Source organism: Drosophila montana, unplaced genomic scaffold, assembly GCF_035044405.1.
Source record: "Drosophila montana isolate Dmon_TW-CO22-7 unplaced genomic scaffold, ASM3504440v1 contig_402_1, whole genome shotgun sequence".
Classification (NCBI taxonomy): Eukaryota; Metazoa; Arthropoda; class Insecta; order Diptera; family Drosophilidae; genus Drosophila; species Drosophila montana.
Window position 1 is genome coordinate 6,342,128 of NW_026998739.1, and position 22,589 is coordinate 6,364,716.

Here is a 22,589-nt window from a genome sequence, read left to right on the forward strand (position 1 = left end):
TTATCGGAAACAAATTTGTACTGCGCGGGCACTAGGAGGCGCTACTTTCAAAATCAAGTCTCTTGTTCTCATAGCTTCTGAGATCCTTGCCTTCATACATACGGACGGACGGGCAGACATCGGACAAGGCTAGATTGACTCGGCTATTGATGCTGTTCAAGAAAATATATACTCGGGTCGGAGATGCTTCCTTCTGCCTCTTATACCCTTTTTACCCGTTTTTATTGGGTTTAGGGTATAAAAATGTGGAGTAGTGTTAAAGCAACCCAATTAACATTAGAAAACATATGATGCAAAACTAACTTCTTATTTAATAATTGCAAAAAAGAAGAGCAAGCATTTCCCAGTTTCCTTTTGGTTTGCGGCAACAAAGTGAAAAATTAATTTTGCATAAATTCATTGCGATTATTTGAGCATCTTGAGTGGTATTTATTCCGCAATTTGCTTGTCAACAAGCTGCTTAGAAACGTGCCGATAAACGAGGCAAGCTCACATATGCATATAAGTATATATGTATATATATATATGCATACTTATATGTATGTACTCAAATGCTACGCCCACATGCTCATAAATAATAACATACCTGGCTTGCCTTTTGGCAAACCTTAATTGCTTTTGAGTTCCTAATAGTCTTATAAAACAAACACGGTAAATTATCATGTGAGCGTGTGTGTGTGTGTGTGTGTGTGTGTGTGTGTGCGCTGCGTTTTACGTTTGCCATTTCCCTGGCAATATTCTTATCAAACACTTGCCGAGCCAATTGCACTTGCATCCCTTCATGATGCATACCCTATTAGTTCGCCAGGTAATTTGTCTGCTGCCATAAGCTTGAACCTTCAACTGCTTTTTGCCCTTAATAATTGCTGATACTGATTTTAATGTTTACCAACACTTAACAATGAAAAACGTCCTTGGCAAAATCAAAGAAAATATTTGTGGGTTAATGTTAATACAATGTTAACAATAATTTTAAATTATTTCATTTAATTTTATTTTTTTTAACACATGTTTTTAATTGATTTTTATAAAAACAACCTAAAAAAAAAAAACAATAAATTAATAAGTTAAAATTCGTATTGTTTTTAACGCAAATGTTTTCCGTAAATATTAATAACAATATTTTTTTGAGTGTAATTTAAAGAGCATCCATTTATGATTTAACTTCCCTTATATGCTCATCATGAGATGTTCGTCGAAAATAATTTCTTAGAGTGTAATTTAAAGTGTATCTATTTCTGATCTAATTGGCTTCATTGAAGCCAGCTCAATTGTATTGAATATCCAAGCATGAGTTTTATATAGAGCATAGCTATGGTAAACTTATTGCTGCTGTACACATAATTAGTTAACAAGTTGCATAAGCACTTGAAAGTTAAGAAGTTTAAGTAGCTTTTTAGCCAGTGCTACTTGGGCAGAAAATGCGACCAGAGCTATGGAGCCGGGGCCAGTAACTAGGGACTAGCAGGCAACGGGGGAGTTGGGGAGTTTCAGCAGAGCAAATCTAGTCGCAATTCGTTGCCACTCGGTTGGCTTTGGCCACTTGTGCTGCTGCTTGTTGTCTCTAGCGTATATATGTGTGTGTGTGTGTGTGTGCGTGTGTGTGCAGGCAAGGACATTTCATGGCAGCTAATGATGTATTCATTTGGCATATGAGAGCACTCGAGTCGTCAGTCTTTTCAGCCTTTCAATTGCGAGCAAATGAAGCTTCAACTTGTGCGACTGTCAGAGCGTGCGACAGGTTAGAGCACTGCAAATGCTTCAACTAGGATTCTTATGAGCAAATAATGCGATTTGTTTAATGAGCTAGACAGCACACACACACACACACACACACGCACTGACATTTAAACGGCCTGTCTGTCTCTTTTAAAAGTAGGCAATGCGGTCAGCGACTGGGCTCGACCGGATTCAACCTTGAACTTTGAGCCCAGCTCTTAATTCCATGCATATTAACAGTCCTCCCCCGGTCGGAAATTACACAAGTGGCAGGCCACGTGGCCTCCGCTTGACGCCCCGCAACCAGGCGTCGCTCCCAGGAGCACTATAAATAACCCTTTCGATAACAAACATTGCGATGTGTTGATAATAAAAGGCTTGATTTATTTCTATGCTATGTTGTGATTTATGGACTTTAATGGCATCGTCGCACAGCCAAAGGACCAAAGGAGTAGGAAGTGAGGCGGCGGCGGGCATGGGCATGGCTTTGGCAGAGAAGTCGGAAGCGCGACTGACGACTTTCGAAGTATCGGTTGCCATTTAACATTTAACATTGAGCAGAGGCAAAAAACAAGTGTTAACAGGGAGAGACTATTTTAAAAGCTGAGAGTTAAATACTTTAGACTTAAATGAGGCCTTTCGTAGTAGCTAGGCCAGTCTATAAATTTTTAGTTATTTTCTTTTATATCTAATAAAGGGTTGCATTGCAAAAGTTTTGTAAATTACGATGGTCTTCTCCACCATCCTTTCAGATCGAATATATGTATGTAAATATATATTACGTGGCACACCTCATATCTTACTTTTATAGAGCATATTTAGCTGGAACACAAACTCCTTCTATTCCACATAAACTTCAAGAGTTGTGAAAAAGCTTGAGATATGGAAAGAATGTAGCATAATGCGGTAGTGATGAAATTTATGCTCTCTACTGCAATAATTTCATCAGACATGTTGATGGGCATTTTGGTGGACTATTAACAGCTCCACAAAGCAATTCTCTAAAGCGGCTGCAAACTTTCCGTTTGAGCAATTAAAATGAACGAATGGCAGACCTGGAGCTGGGGCGAAACGCCTGGCTGTCCAAATTTCTAGGCAACAATACACATTAACTACAAATTACATTCACATTAGTGTTTTGGCATTTCCTGCTCCTTCTTTCTCTGGCCACATTTCTTCTCTCTTTTTTGTGTTTGAACTGCTCTTTAAAAATAGAAGAAGAAAAAAACAGGAAGCACAAAATAACAGGAACCACACACCTAATAAATCAAAGCGGCCTCCCTGCTGCCTCCCTGGAGTATGCTTGTTAAATGCTCGTAATAAATTAGCTGCCGCTCGGCAGACCGCGCCTCCCAGTCCTCCTAGCCCGCCCAGCCCCTGATTATTGGCTTAGCTGATGGGTCTGGCTTGGCCAGTTTACAATGGTCCTTCGTCCCGGTATCGAATCCAATCGAAGGCACTTCTCCTCCCCACACCGCTCTCACATGCTACAGACTCATTCATTTTGCCAAGTCCGTGAATTTGCTTGCAATTTTTCCTTTACTTTATTTTTAATGAAGTCAGCGCTAAAAATTTTCGCTGTGTGAGCGCGTTTCAGTGGGACGGGGGCGCTATGGAAAGAAAAATTGGGGTCTGACTGAAACTTTCGCGTATTTGGCTTACGATTTTCTGCAATTCATTTTTAATTTCGTTTTGTGTGAACTTTCGACTGCTTATTCGAATGCTGTTCGCTTTTTCTTCGAGGCAACTAAATAAGCTATTGGTTTTTTCCGCTTTTTGTTATCTATTTTATTTATAAATAGTGGCTGAAAGACTTTCCTTTGAGCATATTTGATCATTTATGCAATTCAATTTAAAGCTATAACGACTTGAAAATATTCGGCACTCGTAATAACAAAATTGGTAGAAATTGTCATGTAGATAAACTACCTGGCACACTTTAACAGCTAGATTAATATACTATAAAAGCATACCAAAAAATAATTGGGTATTTCCCTAACAAATCGTCATAAAGTAATAACATATAACAATCTTTAAATGCATTGATGTTTTCATGTCAAATATATAACCTCATGTCAAACTACCTGATAAATTTAAACAGTTCAATTTGTCAAATATATGAGCATAACAAATTAAATTGGGATACATCTAGCATAACAGCTGAAAAGCAGCAATGTTATCTTCGTGGCAAACATTTGGTATGTGGATGAAGTAGCCTGTATATGCTTTCTGCCAGATTCATCAAATATTTCTGCAGCAAATTATGCAATGATTGTGCCTTGTCAGTGTTAAGATGGGGGAAATGATTCGCTGATACTTTTACTTCCGCTTTGAAGTTAACAAAAATTATGAAGCTGTCACTGTCAATTTGATGCATGCGCTTAAATGTTGCATAATTGTCGCATGTTCGCATTGACAATGTTACATGCGCAGCTAACGAAGCGTCGACTGTGAGTAGCAAAGGCAAGTTGCATCAAGTCGATGCTAATTAGGACGCCAGGGAGACAGAGGACTCCAGCAGGACTCATCATACGCAGTGCTAGGCAAATTTGTAGCCTGAAAGTGCAGCTGATGACAGGCTGCCTCAAATGGTTGCATGGGGAACTTGCAACTTGCAACTGGCAAACTGCAAATGGGCAGCCTACGCTCTTCGCTTCTGGCACCTTTTTTCAGAGCGTCTGCAACTTTTGCTGCTGCTACTCCTCCTGCTGCTGCTGCTGCTGCTGCGAGGCAGTGAAAAGTGCTACGTCAACGCCTCTAACATAGACACCCGGCAAATTTAGCTGGCTCTGTGGCGCTGTGCATGTGCATGTGTGTGTGTGTGTGTGTGTGTGCAACTGTGTGTTTGCTTAAATGTTACGCTAATTTTCGCAGCTGGCTGAAAGTCACACGCAGCGGCAGGCGACGCGTGCCAGGCAAAAATTAAAATGCTTGCACACTCAAAGGCAAAAAAATAAGAAAAAAATCCTGCACGAAGGATGCCGCTAATATGCACGCTACATTTTATGTGCAGTTGCCTATGTCCTGGTAAAATGAAATGAGCACTCTAAAAAAAACTTAACCACCTTCAGTTTTTGGCTCGTGAAACTGGTTCTCCACATCCAAAAGGCTTTAGTTCAAACTTTGGCTTTTTTTTAGAATTTGAATGATAAAAGCAATCTACATTCTTTTTATATAACGATTTGGTATGGTTTTACGTCCAGCAGTTTTTTGAGATACTGATTCGGTTATATTTTTGAAACAAAAGTGTGTAGCCAGCCTCTCTTTTGACAAGCTCTGTTATTTAGAAGGTCAGGAAATATAATAATAAGGATTTATCGAACCTCATAATCTCATTCACATAACATGAGTTTATCTGTTACAAAGAACTTAATTGAGTTCTCCCAGCTCTCCTTCAGGCGTTTAGATTTTTATAAAATTTTAAAATGGGCAACTTTTCTTGAGGCTTGCCAAAGCGACTAGCCACATTTAATATTCTGAACACATTGAAATTGGATAAAAAGTGTAAAATGTTAATGTGAAAATGTATGTAACAGGCAAATGGAAGCATTTCCGACCTCATAAATATATATTCTTGATCAGCATCAAAAGCCGAGACGATCTAGTTCTGTCTGTCGGTCTGCCCGTTCGTTCGCAAGGATCTCAGAACTTCCAAGAGCTAGTGACTTGCAATTTTGAACGTAGCTCATCCTAGTGCCCTCGCAGTTAGAATTTGTTTCTGATAATCGAAAACTTACCCCAGTTCCAAGCAATCGCTAAAAATCGATATTGAAATCACTTTTTTAAACAAATCTCTTAGGTTTTAAGAGCTAGAGTCACTAAACTTGGCATAAAGCTTCTTGATTAGCATATCTACTTATATCAAGCATCTTTCATTTCATAGCTATTGTCGAGTTCGTAGCACGAGCTGCATCTGGTTTTGGTAGGCTGAGCTCAGGGTATCCCCTAGTCGGGAACTCCCGATTAGGGCCTCTTACTTGCTCACCTTTAGTTTGTTCGTAAGTTTTTTATGGAGCTACGAAAATAACACCAGAAGTTCCAGTTGCGATTCGCATTTATTATTCATATGCCCAAAAAGAATAATAAAAAAAAAAAATTCAAAATAAATGCTGCAAAAATATAAATAAAAAGTGTTGCATGTGGCTAAAAAGCTAAACAAAATTTTTAATAAATGCAACGGACCGTCGTCGTCTGGTTCGTGCAACTTTCTGTGCTGCCCTCAACTCTCGGGTCGCTCGTCTTTCAACTGGCTAGTTCTGTTGGTCACTTTTGCCGTTGCATGCGGCACGCGTTGCCTTTTTGGCTTTTACGCCTTGGCCGCCGTTGACACAACTGTTGCCCCGGACGGAGTCGGCAGGCGGCTGCCGGAGACGGACACGGACACGGCCTGGTGGCCAAATGAAAAATCACAGCGCCGTGCCAGAAACTGCTCAGCTTGCCCATAACTATGCGAGGCAAAAGTATTTTTATTGTGCGGCTGCCCCGGCTGCTGCTGCTCCTTCTCCTGCTTCTGCTTCTGTTGCAAAGTCATATTCATTCGTTCATTCATTCAGTTCAGAGTTGCAACACATTTTTATGTCTCCTTTTTATGCGCAAAGTGTGAATGTGAATATGAATGCTCTGCTCCTCCTTCTTGTATCATTTTATTTTCTTTATTATTATTTTTTTTTTGCTTTTTCTTTTTTTAGCATTTTCATTTCCTATTTGCACATTTTTCACTTGTGTCCGTTGGCTTTTTGATGCGTCCCGTTTGTGTTTTGTGCAGTTAAAAGATTTATAAATATGAATATTATACATTGTGGCATGAAATATGCAAATTCTAGAAATGACCAAAGGAAATAGAAATGGTCAAAGCGGAACTAGCACCTCCTCGGCTGCTGCTCCCCCTCTCTCTCTCTCTCTCCCCCTCTCTGACCACCAACTGGTCTGGACTGTATCTTTTCAAACGATTCCTGTAGCTTATATATTTTTTAAATATTTTTTTTTGCGCTGCACGCAGATGCATTTAATGACCGGCAACAGCAAAGGACATGAAGTCTCTACCAACTGCCTGCAGCAAATGCAGTAAATGGTCCATCGAAACCATTGAAAGGAGAGATTTAAATACCCTAATAAAAAAAACTGCGATTATTTATGGACTGCATTCCGTGCTGTATAGGTAAAGGCTTAAAATACCAAAATACCCTGGGAATTAAATGCTGCTAGAATCAGAACTTCTGATTCAGGGTAAACAATTTAGGGCTAGAGTTGATGCAAATTTACTTGTATTTATTTTATCTTTAAAGCACGGCTGAAGTAAAGGTATTAAGAGTCTAATCTAGAAGGCATGCTTAACCTAACTTAACCCGGCCCAACCACACTTTCCATACGTGTCTTCCATATCAATCAAATTGAATGTAAATACTCTACGTTATATATTTTACAATTAATCATAGGGTATATAAGCGTCGACTCAGCAGCTGTTCAAATAGTTAACTGCTAAATAATTAATTGCTATTTATATTTTTTTGGCTGTTCTGTTGTTATGTTTTTTCTGTTGGAAAATTTTTTGCCACTTTTTTAAATGAAGTTGTCGTTGTTGTTGTTGTTGTTGTTGCTGGGTGCCATAAATCAGGGCATTTTAATGCAAATGCTGTTGCAATTTTATGGCTTAAATTAGCAATTGGCCGAGCGGCTATTGGCCATTAATATTTATTAACAGGCGGCGCATGATTAATGTGAAATAATAAAATTAGTTATAGAAAAAAAGCAAAAATTTGGTATAAACAAAAGGCAAGCAACTGACATTTACAATTAAATTATTTAAAGTTCGCAATGCATGGTTTAATTAATGTCAAATGTCAGCAATTATTCTAATCAAACGGAAGCCGTTGAAGCAGTTCCTGAACAGTGGTGGGGGGGGGGGGGGGAGAGAGAGGGTAGAGGGCAGTGTGTGGTCTAGCCGCAACATTAAAATCAATTAAATTATGAATGTAATTAAAATAATTTAATGGCAGTGCTCTTTCGGCCACTCGATGACAGCTGTAATATTCAATTTGATTACGCAATTGCAGTTAATTAATAATTCAATAAATTACGCAAAAGCCACTTAAATTTAGTTGCTAACAATTGTCAGCGTCAACGTACGCACAAAATATAGAAGAGAAGAGATTCACATTAATTACACAGGTTTATCAACCGCGCAGACCCCGTGCTCAGGAATGGGTTTTACAACATAATTGAAAAATATTCAAATGTAACAAAAAATATTCGTTGCAAATTCCTATTTAGTTAACTATTTGTGACTAATTTGATTAGCATCAGATTATTTGTGTGCGGTAATAAAAATGATTTCCCAGCCATTTGCCAAGCCGTAAACAGAGCAAAGATAATAGTTGGCCTATCTGTACGTACACCTCACCAATTTAAGCTCAATTTTGAGAACAAGCGAAAACTTGCTGACTATCGACAACATTTGCAGGCTGGCAAACTTAAGTACGAGCTAAATCATCATTTGCTCTAAATGAATTCTCAAATTTGGTCATAAATTTCGTGTCAGTCTTCAAAGTTCTAAGCAAGATGCGTGGCTTGTTTTACGATTCCCAGTTTTATTCCCATTCTCATTCTCATTCGCATTCTCTGTCTGAAACTCATTCGCATTGACTGTGGCATTTCTCATCAGATCTGCCTGCTGTGTCGAGATACTCAAAAACTTTGATGGATTTGTATGCCTGCCTCATGCCGTTTCGCTGTGGCATAGAGCTCTCTCTGTGTGCTTGGGCAGGATTATGTTAATAGCTAAGTTGGAATTAGCCTGCAAAGGATTCCTCTGCGTGTGCTGCATTAAAATTTATCGACTGAGTGTCTATATGACTGTGGCGTATGTAAATTGATTGTGGCTCACGGTTAAGCCGCGGGCTGTTCCATGGCTGGCTGGTTGGCTGGCTGGCAGGGAGGGAGGGAGGTAGGTGGTGCGAATGTACAACATCTCTCGTAAAGTTCGTCTTGGCGCAATTATGACTTTTAGCAGGCAACTGAGTGGCCTCATCTGGCCGACGGGTTTTTAGGGGTTTACGACTGCGACATAAACCCACAAGTGGCCACAATGCAATCGTAAATTTTGTGACTGCAAATCAAATTAGTGCAGCTCTCTCAGGCTTATTTACATGTAGAAAATATATACGCTAGATGTACAGCATTTAATTCGTATGATGTGCTGGAAAAACAATAGAAATTGGGCTAAGCTCTTAACGAGACATATCATTTGAAAAAATATTTGTAAAATATTATAATAATATCGAAAATATTTATTTACGTACTTGAATTGAATTTTCTATGATTTTAGTGCTAAGTCATGTGCACTTTTTGTAAGTTTGAAGTTCACAAACATATTGGCCAAGGGTGAAGAACTTTTAAATATAACAATACATGGTTTTTCGTTGCATAGCGCTTGATAGAACAAAAGACAGCTCAGCTTATGCTGTAAAATATTGTTTTATACAAATTTTGATACCCACGCTCAATTAACAATAAAATGTAAACTCCTCAATTTGCTTTTGTATATTTTTGGTTTATTTTGTTCAAAATCGGCCAGCAGCCAAACCTTATCTGTGCTCAAACTTAAAGCTTAAGTGTGCAAGGACTTAGTTCGTCTGATTTACTTTCTTTTTATACCCCTATTCAATTTACATCTGAATCGATTTTAACTAAGTATTCTAGTAACAGAGATTCTGGACATCTTTTTCTTATTTTTAAAAGAATTTTGGGCTTTTGACCGACCTTAGTTCCAGTTATATATAACATAAGAACATAATTAAAGCATACATTTGCATTTGCAATTATATTTTCCGTAAAACAAAACAAGATTATATGTGTTAATTTACTGACTATAAAATTTATATTTTCTTCTTGGGAAAAACTTAAAATGTGGTTGTGGAAAGTTCCTCAATTAGTCCATTAAATGTTTATTTATCTGAGGAAGCACATTTGATTCAGTAAAGAATGCTTGTTGCTACTGCTTTCTCTCTATCTCTCTCTCTCTCTCTCTTTCCTTCTCTCTCTCTGTCTCTCTCTCTCTCTCTTTCCTTCTCTCTCTCTCTCTCTCCCTCCCTCTCTCTCTCTCTCTCTCTCTCTCTTTCTACCTTAATCTCTATCTCTATCTCATATCTCTGTTTCTATCTCCATTTCTATCTCCATCTCTATTTCTCAATTTCACTCGCTATCTCTGTTTCTCTCTTTCTCTCTCTCGTAGCTGCCTGTTTTCTCGCTCATGTACATATAGAGTTATTAATGCAATTAACTGCCTGCGGTCTGACCGCCTGCAACTTATTGTAGCATACTTTTCTGCGCCCACGAATAGATTCTGACTTATGTGTGCGTGTGTGTGTTGGGTTTTGCATATTTGATCGATAGACGGAAAAACTCGACTTGGCATTGTGTTGCTGCTGTGTTCTATAGAGTAGCTGCAGTTGTTGTTATTGTGTGGATGCTGCTGCTGCTAGTTGCTGGCTGCTCTGCATAGAAATGCGAGAAATGCGTGTTGCCCAGGCCACGATGCCAACGGCAGTCAATTTTCTTGTTTACAATGGCACCCACACACACACACACACACATGTGCAGCGTACACACACACTATGACAAATAACAAACAATTACAACAGCGCGGCGGTTGTCTCTCAGTCGTTGTTGTTGCTTTTTCGCCGCAATAAATACAATTTGCATGACAAAATAGCAAACAACGGCAACTTTTGCATACGTGCGTGCCTATGTGTGTGTGTGTGTGTGTGTGTGTATGTGTGAGCGTCTGCAGGTTCACTCAGCCAAACAAAACTACACACAAAAACAATCAACTGCCAGGGCCGTCCAACCGGCAGCAGCAACAACAACAACAACAACAACAACATCATCATCAGTTAGGCTTTATTCTGAGCTGCTGCAGCTTCTGCCTCCGCTTCTGCCTCTGCTTCTGCCGCCTCCCGCTCCCCCTCCTGCCGCTACTCTGTGGAACAACTTATGAATATTCAATTTTACATAAAAGATTTTTGTTGTTGTCGTAACTGTTGTTATTTTGATTTCTTTTTGGCTCGACTCTCGCTCGCTCTCGTCCCTTTTCTCTCTCTCTCCCGCTCTCTGCTTCACTCAGTACACTTCATGGGCGAGAAGACTTCATGCATGCTATGAAATGTGGAAAATATTGGATAGGCTAGAAGGCGAACTGGCCAGTAAGAACAGCAGTAGCAACAACAGCACTGAGAAAAATTTAAGACAATATGTTTAAATGCTAAAAGCCATTTTTGGATAAAATTAATTTGAAGAGTCGTAAGGTAACAATATTTAAGAGGAAAGTAGGAAAATGTTTAAAGCAAAATTGCGATACTAGCTGATACCCTGTACGGACTTGCTCTTTAAAACATAATAGCTAGTGTCCTGAAATCTTAGAAAACAATCGACTAGCTACCATTCTTTGCAGATTGAACATTCGTAGTCCAAACAGTGTTAGCTTATAAACAATTCTAAACCAATAAAAAAAAGTATAGTTGTAAACATAATAATACACATACATGATTTTAATATACATGCAATCCTTTTAAATGCAGATATTAAAGACCCTTTCCTTTCTCGCCCGCTTTGTATAGTTAACAAGATATATCTGAATATTTTTATTTAATATTCATATTTGTTTCGTAATATAACTAATATATCAACTTTCAAAGCACATAATTTTTGACTATAATTTTTGAAAAACACTGGACAATTATCATAATACCTTAAGGTCAACATTTTGAAAACAATTCGTCCTATTTGGCTCGCCAGATTAATTCAAATCAAGCGATTCCGTCAAACGGCAAATGTTCCAAAAATTTTGGTTAAGAATATTCGAATGTTTTTTTTTTGTTTTTTAAATTATCTAGTCCAGATCGATAGTTTTAGCCAAATAAGTATTGCCTGTTTGCAGCTTGGACATATTCATGGTGACCAAAGATTTCAATAAGTCATCCATGCTGATGACCAGATCGCTATCAGTTAGCAGCTGGTCGTCCATGACGCTGCCCTCCTTGACCATAATATCGTGCATAAACTGACGCATGCGATAGATGCTGGCATGCCGACACAGCTCCCGCAGATCGGAGCCCGAATAGCCTGGCGTCAGATTGGCCAAACGCTTCAGATCGACAGACGAATGCAGCTGCTCGTGCTGCAATATCACCTGTAATATGGCCAAACGTTGACTCTCAAGCGGCGGTCCAATGTGAAACTGTGCGGGCATTCGTCGCAATATGGCCTTGTCCAAATCCTGCGGGCGATTTGTGGCGCCCAGCACAAGCACCGAGCAGCTGGTGCTGCTAATCAGTCCATCCCACAGCATCATGAACTGTGTCTTCATCATGGCCGTTGCCTCATGATCCCCGGTGGCGCGCATGCGCAAAAACGATTCGATTTCATCGATAAATATAATGCACGGCTGCAGTTTGTGGGCCAGCGTAAAGACTGCTGTGGCCAGTTTCTGGGATTCGCCATACCATTTGTCCGTGAGCACTGCCACATCCAGATTGATGAAACGCATGCACGCCTCCTTGGCCATTGCCTTGGCTATCAATGTCTTGCCACAGCCGGGCGGTCCATAGAGCAGCACACCTTTTGGCGGCCGCCACAGCTGTGAGCGCTGAAATAGATCGCTGTGCCGCACAGGCAGTACAACTGATTCTCGCAGCTCCTGTATAACAGTGTCCAGGCCTGCAATATCCGACCAGCTGACATCGATGTCTGTCGGCGCAATCAGATGCGAGGCTATCATCAGTTCATAGCAATTGAAGTCGTTTAGCTTCAGTTTGCCTTGGCCCTTGCCCGTCATATCGTTCAGTTTCTTCAACTGTATCTGGGCCAGTTCCTTGGCCTTCTTTTTGGCCTTGCTGGTCGGATCTATTGAGGTAATTAGCCATTTGGCGCAGTAATAGGTAACTGCTGCAACAATGCCAATTCTCACCAGCTGCGTCACAATTTGACAGCCCGACCTCTGGGTCGCATCCATTGCCAATTTATAATTATTATTAAAATACATTTGCACAAATCTTAGAAGACGAGAAAACGGGACAGCTTGACAGCTGGTACAATGCAACAAATTTTATGTAAAATTGTTTTAAATAAACTGCTGATACGAGCACATGCTGTCAGTTAAAAACATTTCGATAGGTTTTCAAATTTCGGAAAGAATGTATGATTATTTTTTATGTATACGTTATTATAAAGGGAATTGATTTTCACGTCACGCGTGAATTCATTCCGTTTAATCGTGTCGACAAAAAAGTTTCTGTGCTTATTTTCTTATAAATAGGATGGAAAAAAATATTTGTATAATTTCTGCAAATATCTGATATAGTTAATATCTGCGTTTCTTTCATGCATATGATACATTGATTTTAGTTGATTTTCACATGTACACGTGAGTTCAGTCCGTTTAATCTTACAAAAACTATGCGCCGGTACAAGAGCAAAACTCACTATTAATATCGGCACAATTTAAAATTGTGTAGATAGATATACATCGATGATATCGATTTCCACTTTTACCAACGACATGACAAAGCCATTTCGCCTGCCTAAGTGAATTCAATTCGTCATAACTCAGGTAATCCGCAAAATCTTGCTGAATGAAGCCAATAAAACAAAAAGTGAAAAGGAATTAAAACAAAAGCAAATGCATTGCATATTTTTCTTACATTTTTGATTCCGGCAATAAGTCAAACCTGTTTGCTGACTCCATGCTAAATGCATTTCTCTCAGTGCATGTTGTTTTTTTTCATCTACTTCTCAATGGCGCTTTGGCCAGGCTGCGCTTAATTTCTGTTTAACTTTTCCTGTTTGCTCTGGCCCTGGCCGAGCAAAAAATGTTTTCTAGTTTAGCATCTTTTAGCGGAAGTCAATGTAACAAAAGATAAACTTGTCCAGCCAGCTGCTGCTGTTGCTGCTGCTGCTGCTGATGCTGCTGCTGCCTTCTTGTTTGCTGCGCGTATTGAATGCGTGTAGGACGCAACAAGGAGTATGTCCGGGCTAGGGGTCGGGGTTGGGGAGCAAAACGTTCAGAGAAGCACAAGTATTAACTAAACACTGCAGCAATTTATCTTGCTCGAACCGCCAGAGCTTCAGCCACGAACCTCTAAGCCAAACTTCGCTTTTGTCCAGCGAGGCGCGCGTAGGTCAGTTTTGTTTTAAAGTTTCTTAAGTCGCATCTTACATGCCCCCATCCAGGCTGGGCTGGCCCCGCTCAGCGGAAGTCGCTGCGCACTGTTGTTTTGCGCTTCCTTCCGCATTACAAAAGAATTACTCAACACAAAATGTCTGGCCAAAGTTGGCCAAGAGATGAGATGCTCTGAATATTCGCTGGATCAGCAGCGACTTGCCCAGGTGCCAGACGGCCTTTATAAGCGTGTCAAAAATAAAAAAACTAAAATAGAACAACAAAAAATCAAATCAAATGCAAAAGATAAGCAAAAATAAAACAAAAGTAGGGCTGTTCGTTGATTAAAAATATGCTCAAGATTGTGTGTGTGTTAATCTCAAAACAAGTTTTAATATTGCAAAAGCAGCTTTTTGATTACATTGAAGCTAGTTTTACCAAAATTACATATTTTAATATATTGCAATATGGAAAAGACACTCTATAATAAAATGTGAGTATAAATAATAATATATATTGCTTAAATTTGTTATTATTCCATTTTGCAAATATTTTACACTTCCTAAAGGCTTAGTTTTCCTAAAAGAATCAATGGACCTTAGCTTGTACAACTTCTATTACACAAATTTAAATTATAATTTTCAAATAGTTTTCTTTTATTTAATGCTTATTTTGGCTTCCTTTCAATTTTTAAAATATTTTTTTAGTTGGCTTGAAGTTCGCGTTTTAATTCATTTAAAAACATTTTTTTTTTATAAACTTATCCTCGGACCACTAAATATTTTAATTAATTTTTTTTATCTATTTTATCTGTCTAATAAATAAAAAGCTGATTTTATTTTTATATATTAAAAAAAAATAATAGGCATATTTCATTTTACAAAATTAAAAAATAAATAAGAACTTATATATACAATTTATAAAACCAATGATAAGCTTATAGATTTGGATAGTTCGAATGGGACTAAATTTTAAGGTACACACCAGTTGCTTGTGGAAAAAAACACTTTTATTTTCGCTTCATATATCTTTAGAATTATTTCCCTTTTGATTAATTATTATATTATTATGAACACTATAAATATTTTTCATTAATCTTACAATTTTACTATTTTAAAACATCTTTAAAATCCTTAAAATATTAGGATTTTCAAGTCCAATTATTTTAAAAGTTCACCTAGATATATAATATATATATTTCAACTATATATTTCCAATTTCGTAGCATTAAAATGTCTCAACAACTTTAGTATTAATTTTCGTTTAAAACTTCTCCAGATCTTAGCTCGTACAACCAGCCATGCATTCCGCAATCTTCTGATATTCCTTAGCAACTGCTGAAAAGCCTGCTCCTAGTCCTGTTTGCTGCACCTTGTCTGACGTATTCCTGGCAATTTCTATGCGCATTTCGGGCATCTTTATCTTTAAGCTCGTTAGCGTTCGCTCCTTGTCCTTGTGCGTCCCCAGCTACTTTTGAAGAGTTCATAAAAATCACTTCAACTGTGCAATATTTCATGATTTCGCGTCAATCTTTTGAGCGCCGCTCAACGCCATCCAGAATGTGGGCGCCAATGGGCGTGGCCATGTTGCTACTTGGACTTCTCTGCCTCTACTGCTACAATGCTCCACTCTTTGTGAGCGTCAAGTTCGCTCGTTCGTTCTACTGAGCACACGAAAATTTAATTATGTTGTTTGTTGCTCTTTTTGTTATTCCTGCTGAAGCAGCCGCTTTCACTCGCCGCCTTTTGTCACAGTTAGAAAATAATCACACAAAAAAAAAAAAAAAAATTTGAATTCACAAAAAATAAACAAAAGCAGGAAAAATATTTTGTCGTCTAGTTGAAGTTTTGATACACTCGAATGTTTGTGGGTTACACTTTTGGCAAACTATCTCAAAAAAGAAATACTAGTAAAAAACCAAAAAAAATATTGAAAATTAAAAAAAAACTACGAAAAATACACAAGTTTTCTGTTATATGTAAGCCCATTAATATAAGAGGCGTATCTCAAAAGGAATTTTTAATTTATATCGGAAACTATTTTTCTACTGTTTTTTTTATTCAATAAAACAAATATCACGTTTTCCAAGTATTGGAAATGTTTTTCTGCATATTTTTTAAAACATCCCACCCTTTCAGAACTCTCGAGGAATATTTGTCATATGGCTCATCCAAAATACCGAGCAACTCTGTTGGTTTTTTTTTTTTGAAGGGAATCCCGAAAAAGTCTTTTGACAGTCGTTGGAGTCGTGCATAAAAGAGCAGCATGAAAATCACACGCTTTTCATAAAAATATTTTCGCCGCTCCCCTCTCGTCATTCACATACTTGCACAACCCCCAAAAAGCCCAACTTTCCTTTCTTGTTCATAGTTATTGCCTGGCTTACTTTCCACTTTCTGTCAGCGGCAGCACAAAATATGCGAATATCTATGTAAAATGTACATTCCCCTGCCAACGCCTGCCCACCCCATCCTACCTTTACAGAAATGTGCCAAAAACGGTGAAAAGGTGCGCCAGCTAAAAAAAAATCCTCACAGAGAGGAAACTGCTAAAACTTTGCATCATAGAAGTTCCCCATTTCTACTTTCAACCTCTCCCCGCATTGATGTTCTGTTTCTTTATTGTTGCTCTAAAGTTAGGAATGCAATATTTTGGGCCACAACTAATGAAAATAGATGACAGCACTGAAGAATTACTTAGAAGTGCTCAACAGTACCAAAAGATTATAACTACTAAGGTAAAATATCCATAAATAAAACTCTTCTCCCGGCTAACTGACTAATTAACTGGCTGACCAAACAAAAGGAGCTGAAATTTTTACCGTAGTTATCTTTTGGGATGAAGTTTCACGATGAGACGCGGTTTTAGGAAATTTCACTCGCAAGCGTGGAAAAATCGTGGTTAACAGTTGTATAAAATATTTTTGCTTATAATTCGATCGGCTTCAAACTCATTTACAAAAATCTGTTGAAATTTAAAAAATGTTGTTTTCTAAACGAAAATTTATTTTTCGGCAATCAGCTTCATACCTACGAGAAAAATGTTGATTCCTAATTTTGCTTCTAAAATCGACAGACTTCAAACACACTTTTAAATATATTTGTAAGCTTTAGATGTGGAATTTAAGATCGTACGAGTAGATTCATAATTTTCCCGTGCGCGAAAAAGTTGAAAAGTGACTGTTTAAAATTACAAAAAAAATCTTGTAATATCCGAAATATATTTTATATATATTATAAAGTCGACTGCTTAAATTATGCAGCTCTTCGTACTCTTTAAGAATACATTAATTTAAGTCTTATTCAAATTGGAATACCCCTTGCGAGGGTCTGAGAAAACTTTCAGTAATAAACTCAAGATTGTCCAGCCCAACGTTTCAAATGAAAGTTTTCTACCATGACGTAATTTATTAAATAGGACTTGAATAAAAATTTTGAACGGAATTAGAATAGTAAACGTTCCATAAAATATTTCTATTGTGCACAATTAGACGTTTAACTTCCAGAATCTGTAAGGACAGTACGACAAACTAAATTGAGAAACCTTGTTTATGCAGGCACTATTCTACCCAGGAAATATTATACTTATGCATGTGTACATCTTGACCAAGTGAACTATTTTTTTTTTTTCCGTTTGTTACAAATCTGAATCTCTGAAATAAATGCTCGTTTCCCTTTCGGTTATTTTCAATTCCTGCATAGTTACAAGTGAGCTTTCAGATGATAACGAGCCACTGAGGTGTCTTCTCTCCTGAATTCTGGTCATGATCTTTTGATACAGTGCATCCACGTGCGGCGCCAGATAGAAATCTAAACGGACGCCACTCTCAACCTCATGCAGCAGCCGTATGCAGTGATCAAATTCGTTTCTAAAGAACTTGGACAAAATCTCCCACATGATGGGCGACAGATCGAAGAACGGCTTGAATGCCTCCGAGTTCAGGCAGCCCAGCTGCAGCATTTCGGGCTCCAATGTGGCCATGCCGCACAGGCCAGCATAGAATGCCACATCCTGTGGCGCCACAATCTTATCATAATCGTAACGCTCGAAGGGCGTCAACAGGAAACAATGCGCCGCCGTCTTATAGATCTTCAGGCCCATATTGGCCAGACCCGCAGCACAGCTTAGCTGGGCGGGCACGGCACGTGCCAGATTCGGAAAGCCGCACGCATACTGCTTGGCCTCGTCAATATAGCTGAGCACATGCCACCAGTTGGCCATGTAGATGGACACCTGAATCAGATTGCGGAACATATTGATCACATTGTCGCTGGTGGTGCAATAGGGACGCGCCCGAGCATAAAATTTCACAGCCAGCTGCAGATTGCCGCTCTTCACATGATAATCCCCAATCTCTTCCAGAATGCGTCGCACATAGGCGCTGCCCGAATTTGATTTCTTAAAATTGAGCTCAGCATCGAGCTCCTGCAGCAGCAAAGTCGCCTCCATCGTGTTATCCTCCACCCAGTAGGCGTCGTAGAGGTGTGCCTTGCTGGAGCCGCTGTCTGCTTCAGCATTTTCGGGTCTCGACGATGTCGTAGTCGAGCTGGAAGGTGCCCCCTCACTCGCCTCTGTGACGGCCATGCAGCGCTCGCGCTCAGTGCACAGCGTTCGGTACAACTCTTCGTACATCTTCACATTGTACGTCTTCTTCACATGATTGATGGCCAGCTCCAGCGCCTCGACGCGCAGCTTGGGGCACACCTGTGCAATGAACTTGAGCCGTATCAGCCGGGCAGTATCCATATAACGTTTCGCATAGCTGATCAGAACTATTTGCGGATCCTGCACAGTGGGACACTGAGAGACGGTGGTCGATTGCACAAAGCTAGTCTCGCTCCGGGATGCGGAATGGGAAATCATTTTTACAGCTGGCAAAATGAGCTGGCCGGTCAGCTGGAATATATTGTGTAATTTTGTTGATTATGTGAACTAAAAGCAAAAAACAAACACTCAGTTACATGCCAAATATTACCTAGCTTACCAGATCTGTGCAGCGAACTTCTTCAATAGAAGCTCAACAAAAAATAGCCAATATCGTCCACGTGCATCTATTTCTTTGTAGATGTGCCATTTATACAATATATTATATATTATATATATTCCAATACAAGCTATACGACATCATATATACATATAATTTTACTCATAAGCAAGGAGCACAGTAAAGTGACTGCAGAGTTTCTTTTTAAAATTTCGTGAACAAGGAATATTTTCTAATCAGAGCTGCAAACCCCCGAAAAAAAAGGTCGCTGGCTCAACTAATGGCTCACACCAACATTCTGCTTCAAATGTGGTTCGTAAGCCTGGTTTTCCACATTCAAAAACCCAAGTATTGGTCTGAAACCTTGCTTTGTCATGTATTTCAAAATGTTTAATACTTCTATTTTTAATTTTTAACTGCCCATTTTACTAAAAATAGTACATGTAATATATATATGTATATATTTTCATGGAAAGTCAAGTTTGGAATTTACCAAATATGGTTCGATAAACAGAATGTTTGAGTCGCAAGCTTTTTATGCCTTAGAGTTGAGTCTCAAAAATTTCTTTTGAAAAAAATTATTCGCTCCCGACTTGGTTTCAATTGTTTTTTATGGTAACTGGTTTGGTTAAATGTTTGGTTGATATTTAAAAATTAAATCGAAATTCTGGCTTTAATTGAAAATCTGTTTGCAGTCTTGTTTCCAGCACGATATAATATTAATTATCAATTGTTTCTTTGGGCGACATAGCTGTCAGATTCGCTTAAATTTTCTGAGTTCGCCCGAAAAGTCTTACCAGAAACCGTTGTTCATACAAAAACTCTACTAGTACTGATAGTCCGACGATGTCTTCCCCAATGCGCTACACTTTTTGGGCGAAATTTATTTCAAACGAGAAAGAAGGACTATTTTTGGCACGCCGAAGATTTAATACCCTTTCAGACCCAACCTTTTCATAATGCTCATAGTGCTTTGCCCGTATCTAAGAAACACAGGGAATATAGTTAAAGCCGAGTATGGTTAAGATATTTTAAAAACAAAAAGTTTTCCATAAAACAACTTTTCGTTTCGACCGATCGTTCCTATGGCAGCTACATGATATAGTGGTCCGATATTAATATGTTTTTGCATAGAATCAGACGGACGGACAGACTGACATAGCTTATTACTGATAAAAATTATAATACCCTCTGCAAGGGTATAAAAACACAGAAATACTATTTATCGCATGTGCTAGCTCCGCATTGCGCGCCAGTATGGAAAAACAGATAGACGAACATTGCACAAAATCCGTAAACTATATACATACATATAATTCATTCCGGAATTCGATCCCGGTGAAAGAGACATAAAAGGGTTGCAAAATACAAGTAATTCGCACGATTGAATACGCTGCCATTTAGCAGAAATCAAACATGCGAACTTTCCAATCTGACCGCCAGGTGGCGTGACAAGCTGCAATTGCACGTGTGCGTGTGTGTGTGTGTGCGCGCGCGCATGTGTGTATTTGTGTTCGTGTGAGACTAGAATTGAGCTGAGCTCAGCTCAGTAGAAGAAATTCTCATGTATCTGCAGCTGGGCAGCCGCTAACAATGTGCACACCCAAATTCCATTACGAAGATACAAATCAAATTGCCAAATGGCAATAGTAGCTGTCGATGGGGTAGCGGGGGCCACCAGCTGGCGGGCGGGAAGGAAACGTGCTTTCCTTTGGCAGTTGGCGAAAAAAAAAAGATATATACATATATATATATGTATGCAAAAATCAAATTACCCGAGCTTGAAAAATCGCAGACATCAGAGACACATAAATCAGAGGGCGCCAAAAACTTCAAAAGGCCAAAACGAAACCAAAGAAATTGTTACCGCTATTTAACGGTTTATTGATGCGTCGCTTTAGCTGAATTTATTGGCCTGGTCGTTGGCCGTTTTTGTGCTAGCCCGTCGCCTACCCCCAAAACCCAACCCAACCCACCCAGACCTGCAAACCGAAGTGCCAATGCAAAATGTGAAGCTTGAAAAACGTGCAAAATGCTTCAAATTGATTTGACTTCTTGGTATTTGCCTGCGGTAGTCCAGGTAGCCCATTTCTCAAACGAGGTGTTGATTCCGTTGCTACCCACAAAGGCAGAGCAAAGAAAAAATAGTCCAAAAGATAAAAGGAAAACCTCAACAATAGCCTATACTTGCGCTGATTTCGGTCTTAATGATTTCACTGATGATTCATCATGATGATCAAATGTTGATATCAATATTATTAATAGAACTGAATACTGAATGATGGAGATGTTAATATTTAACTTCCAAATGCTGCTTTAGAGACAATTTCTTTGTTGCAAATCGTGGCCTGCTAACTTATTCTCATTTCTTGGAACTTTTTAGAATATGGCAATGCTGTATTGTTAGGTTGGCAGCGACTGAACCAGCTCCAAAAATATAGCCAGGCTTAAACACATGACACTTAAGATTAAATGAAAATATAAATACTTAAAACTCGAAGTTTGGAGAAATCTTAAAAAAACCAAAAAATGAGAAAGTACATAAAAGGTTTCACTTGCTTGAGCAGCAGGCCAAGTTGATTTCTTTGAGGTGAGGAAATGTTTTAGCCTCCCCGAAGTTTATTAAGCTCAAAAATATAGAATACATTTTTAATTGCAAGCAACCGATTTTCGTTGTAAAGTGTGTGCTACCCTGAGGCAGCTCTCAATTTGTATGCTCATTATAAATATTTGCCATGTGGATAAAGTGCCTTGCAAATATAAAATAGAGAAAAACATCAATTCTAGTGAGGCATAGAAATGAATGTTAATTCTGATAGGCGCCTTACAATTATGCTCTTAGAAATTGCATTTTAGGTCCAGCTCTCGACGCGGTCATTATGGCTAGGCATGTGTCGGACGTAGGATCTTTGATTAAGAGTAACAGAATTTGGCGGCCTGACGACAATGTGGAGTCGCAGGCTGCCGACGGCAATCAAAGTCACAAAATGTTGCAATTGACATGTAATAGAACAGGACCAGGGCTGCAGTTGGGAGGGTTGGGGTCGAGCGCTCGACTATCGCCCACGCGCTGGTATCGCTTTCAGTTTGACGCTTTCGACGCGTGCAAGTTTCTAATTTCATTAAAATTTGTTCGTTCCGCTGATCATAGTGGGCGGGGTGGGGTGGGGGCAGATACGTTGCTCAGACGTTGACAGACACAAATCGACAATAGACGTCAACACATGAGCGCTGTGAAGAGAGGGCAAGCGGGGGGCGGGGGGCGGGGGCGTGGTCTATGCCTGGACGACAGCTTTGGCAATCAAAATGCGCCGATCAAAGTAGAAAATCGATTTTAATTGCAATCTAGCGACGCTTAGCGCTCGATGGCCGCTCGAGTATGTGCGTGGGGCGCGGGGCGCAGGGCGTGCAAAGGGCGTGGCCTGTCCTGCCCATCAGTAGTAGAGTCGGTGTGTGTGTATGTGTGTGTAGCAATTGCTTTTTGCAACAGCAACGCAGCGACATGGCGACGTAGGCCACAAAAAAAAAGGGGCCAACGCGAAATATTGAATCAAAATTTTGGATGCCGCAGCGAGATGCGCATTGGATGATGTCGCAACCAGACATTGTCGATATTTTGACTAATGTGTCGCCATTTGTAGCGTCACTTGCCGCAGCTACTCCACACAGATACACACGCACACACGCGCACACACAAAACATCGAAAACCATTAAAACTGCGGCACAATTGC

The 22,589-nt window shown here is 39.3% G+C and overlaps 3 protein-coding genes across 5 annotated transcripts in view; 1 reads left to right on the forward strand and 2 right to left on the reverse strand.

Moving 5' to 3' along the window:
- Positions 1-22,589, forward strand: part of LOC135438898 (uncharacterized) — a 152,895-nt gene that overhangs the window by 90,954 nt on the left and 39,352 nt on the right. The gene's annotated exons all lie outside the window — the stretch shown is intronic.
- LOC135439370 (outer mitochondrial transmembrane helix translocase) lies at positions 11,345-12,831 on the reverse strand. Its single transcript, XM_064698093.1, has one exon. The coding sequence runs from the start codon at positions 12,755-12,757 to the stop codon at positions 11,606-11,608; it is 1,152 nt and encodes a 383-aa protein (XP_064554163.1). The 5' UTR covers positions 12,758-12,831; the 3' UTR covers positions 11,345-11,605.
- CSN1a (COP9 signalosome subunit 1a) lies at positions 17,436-18,816 on the reverse strand. Its single transcript, XM_064698086.1, has one exon. The coding sequence runs from the start codon at positions 18,734-18,736 to the stop codon at positions 17,510-17,512; it is 1,227 nt and encodes a 408-aa protein (XP_064554156.1). The 5' UTR covers positions 18,737-18,816; the 3' UTR covers positions 17,436-17,509.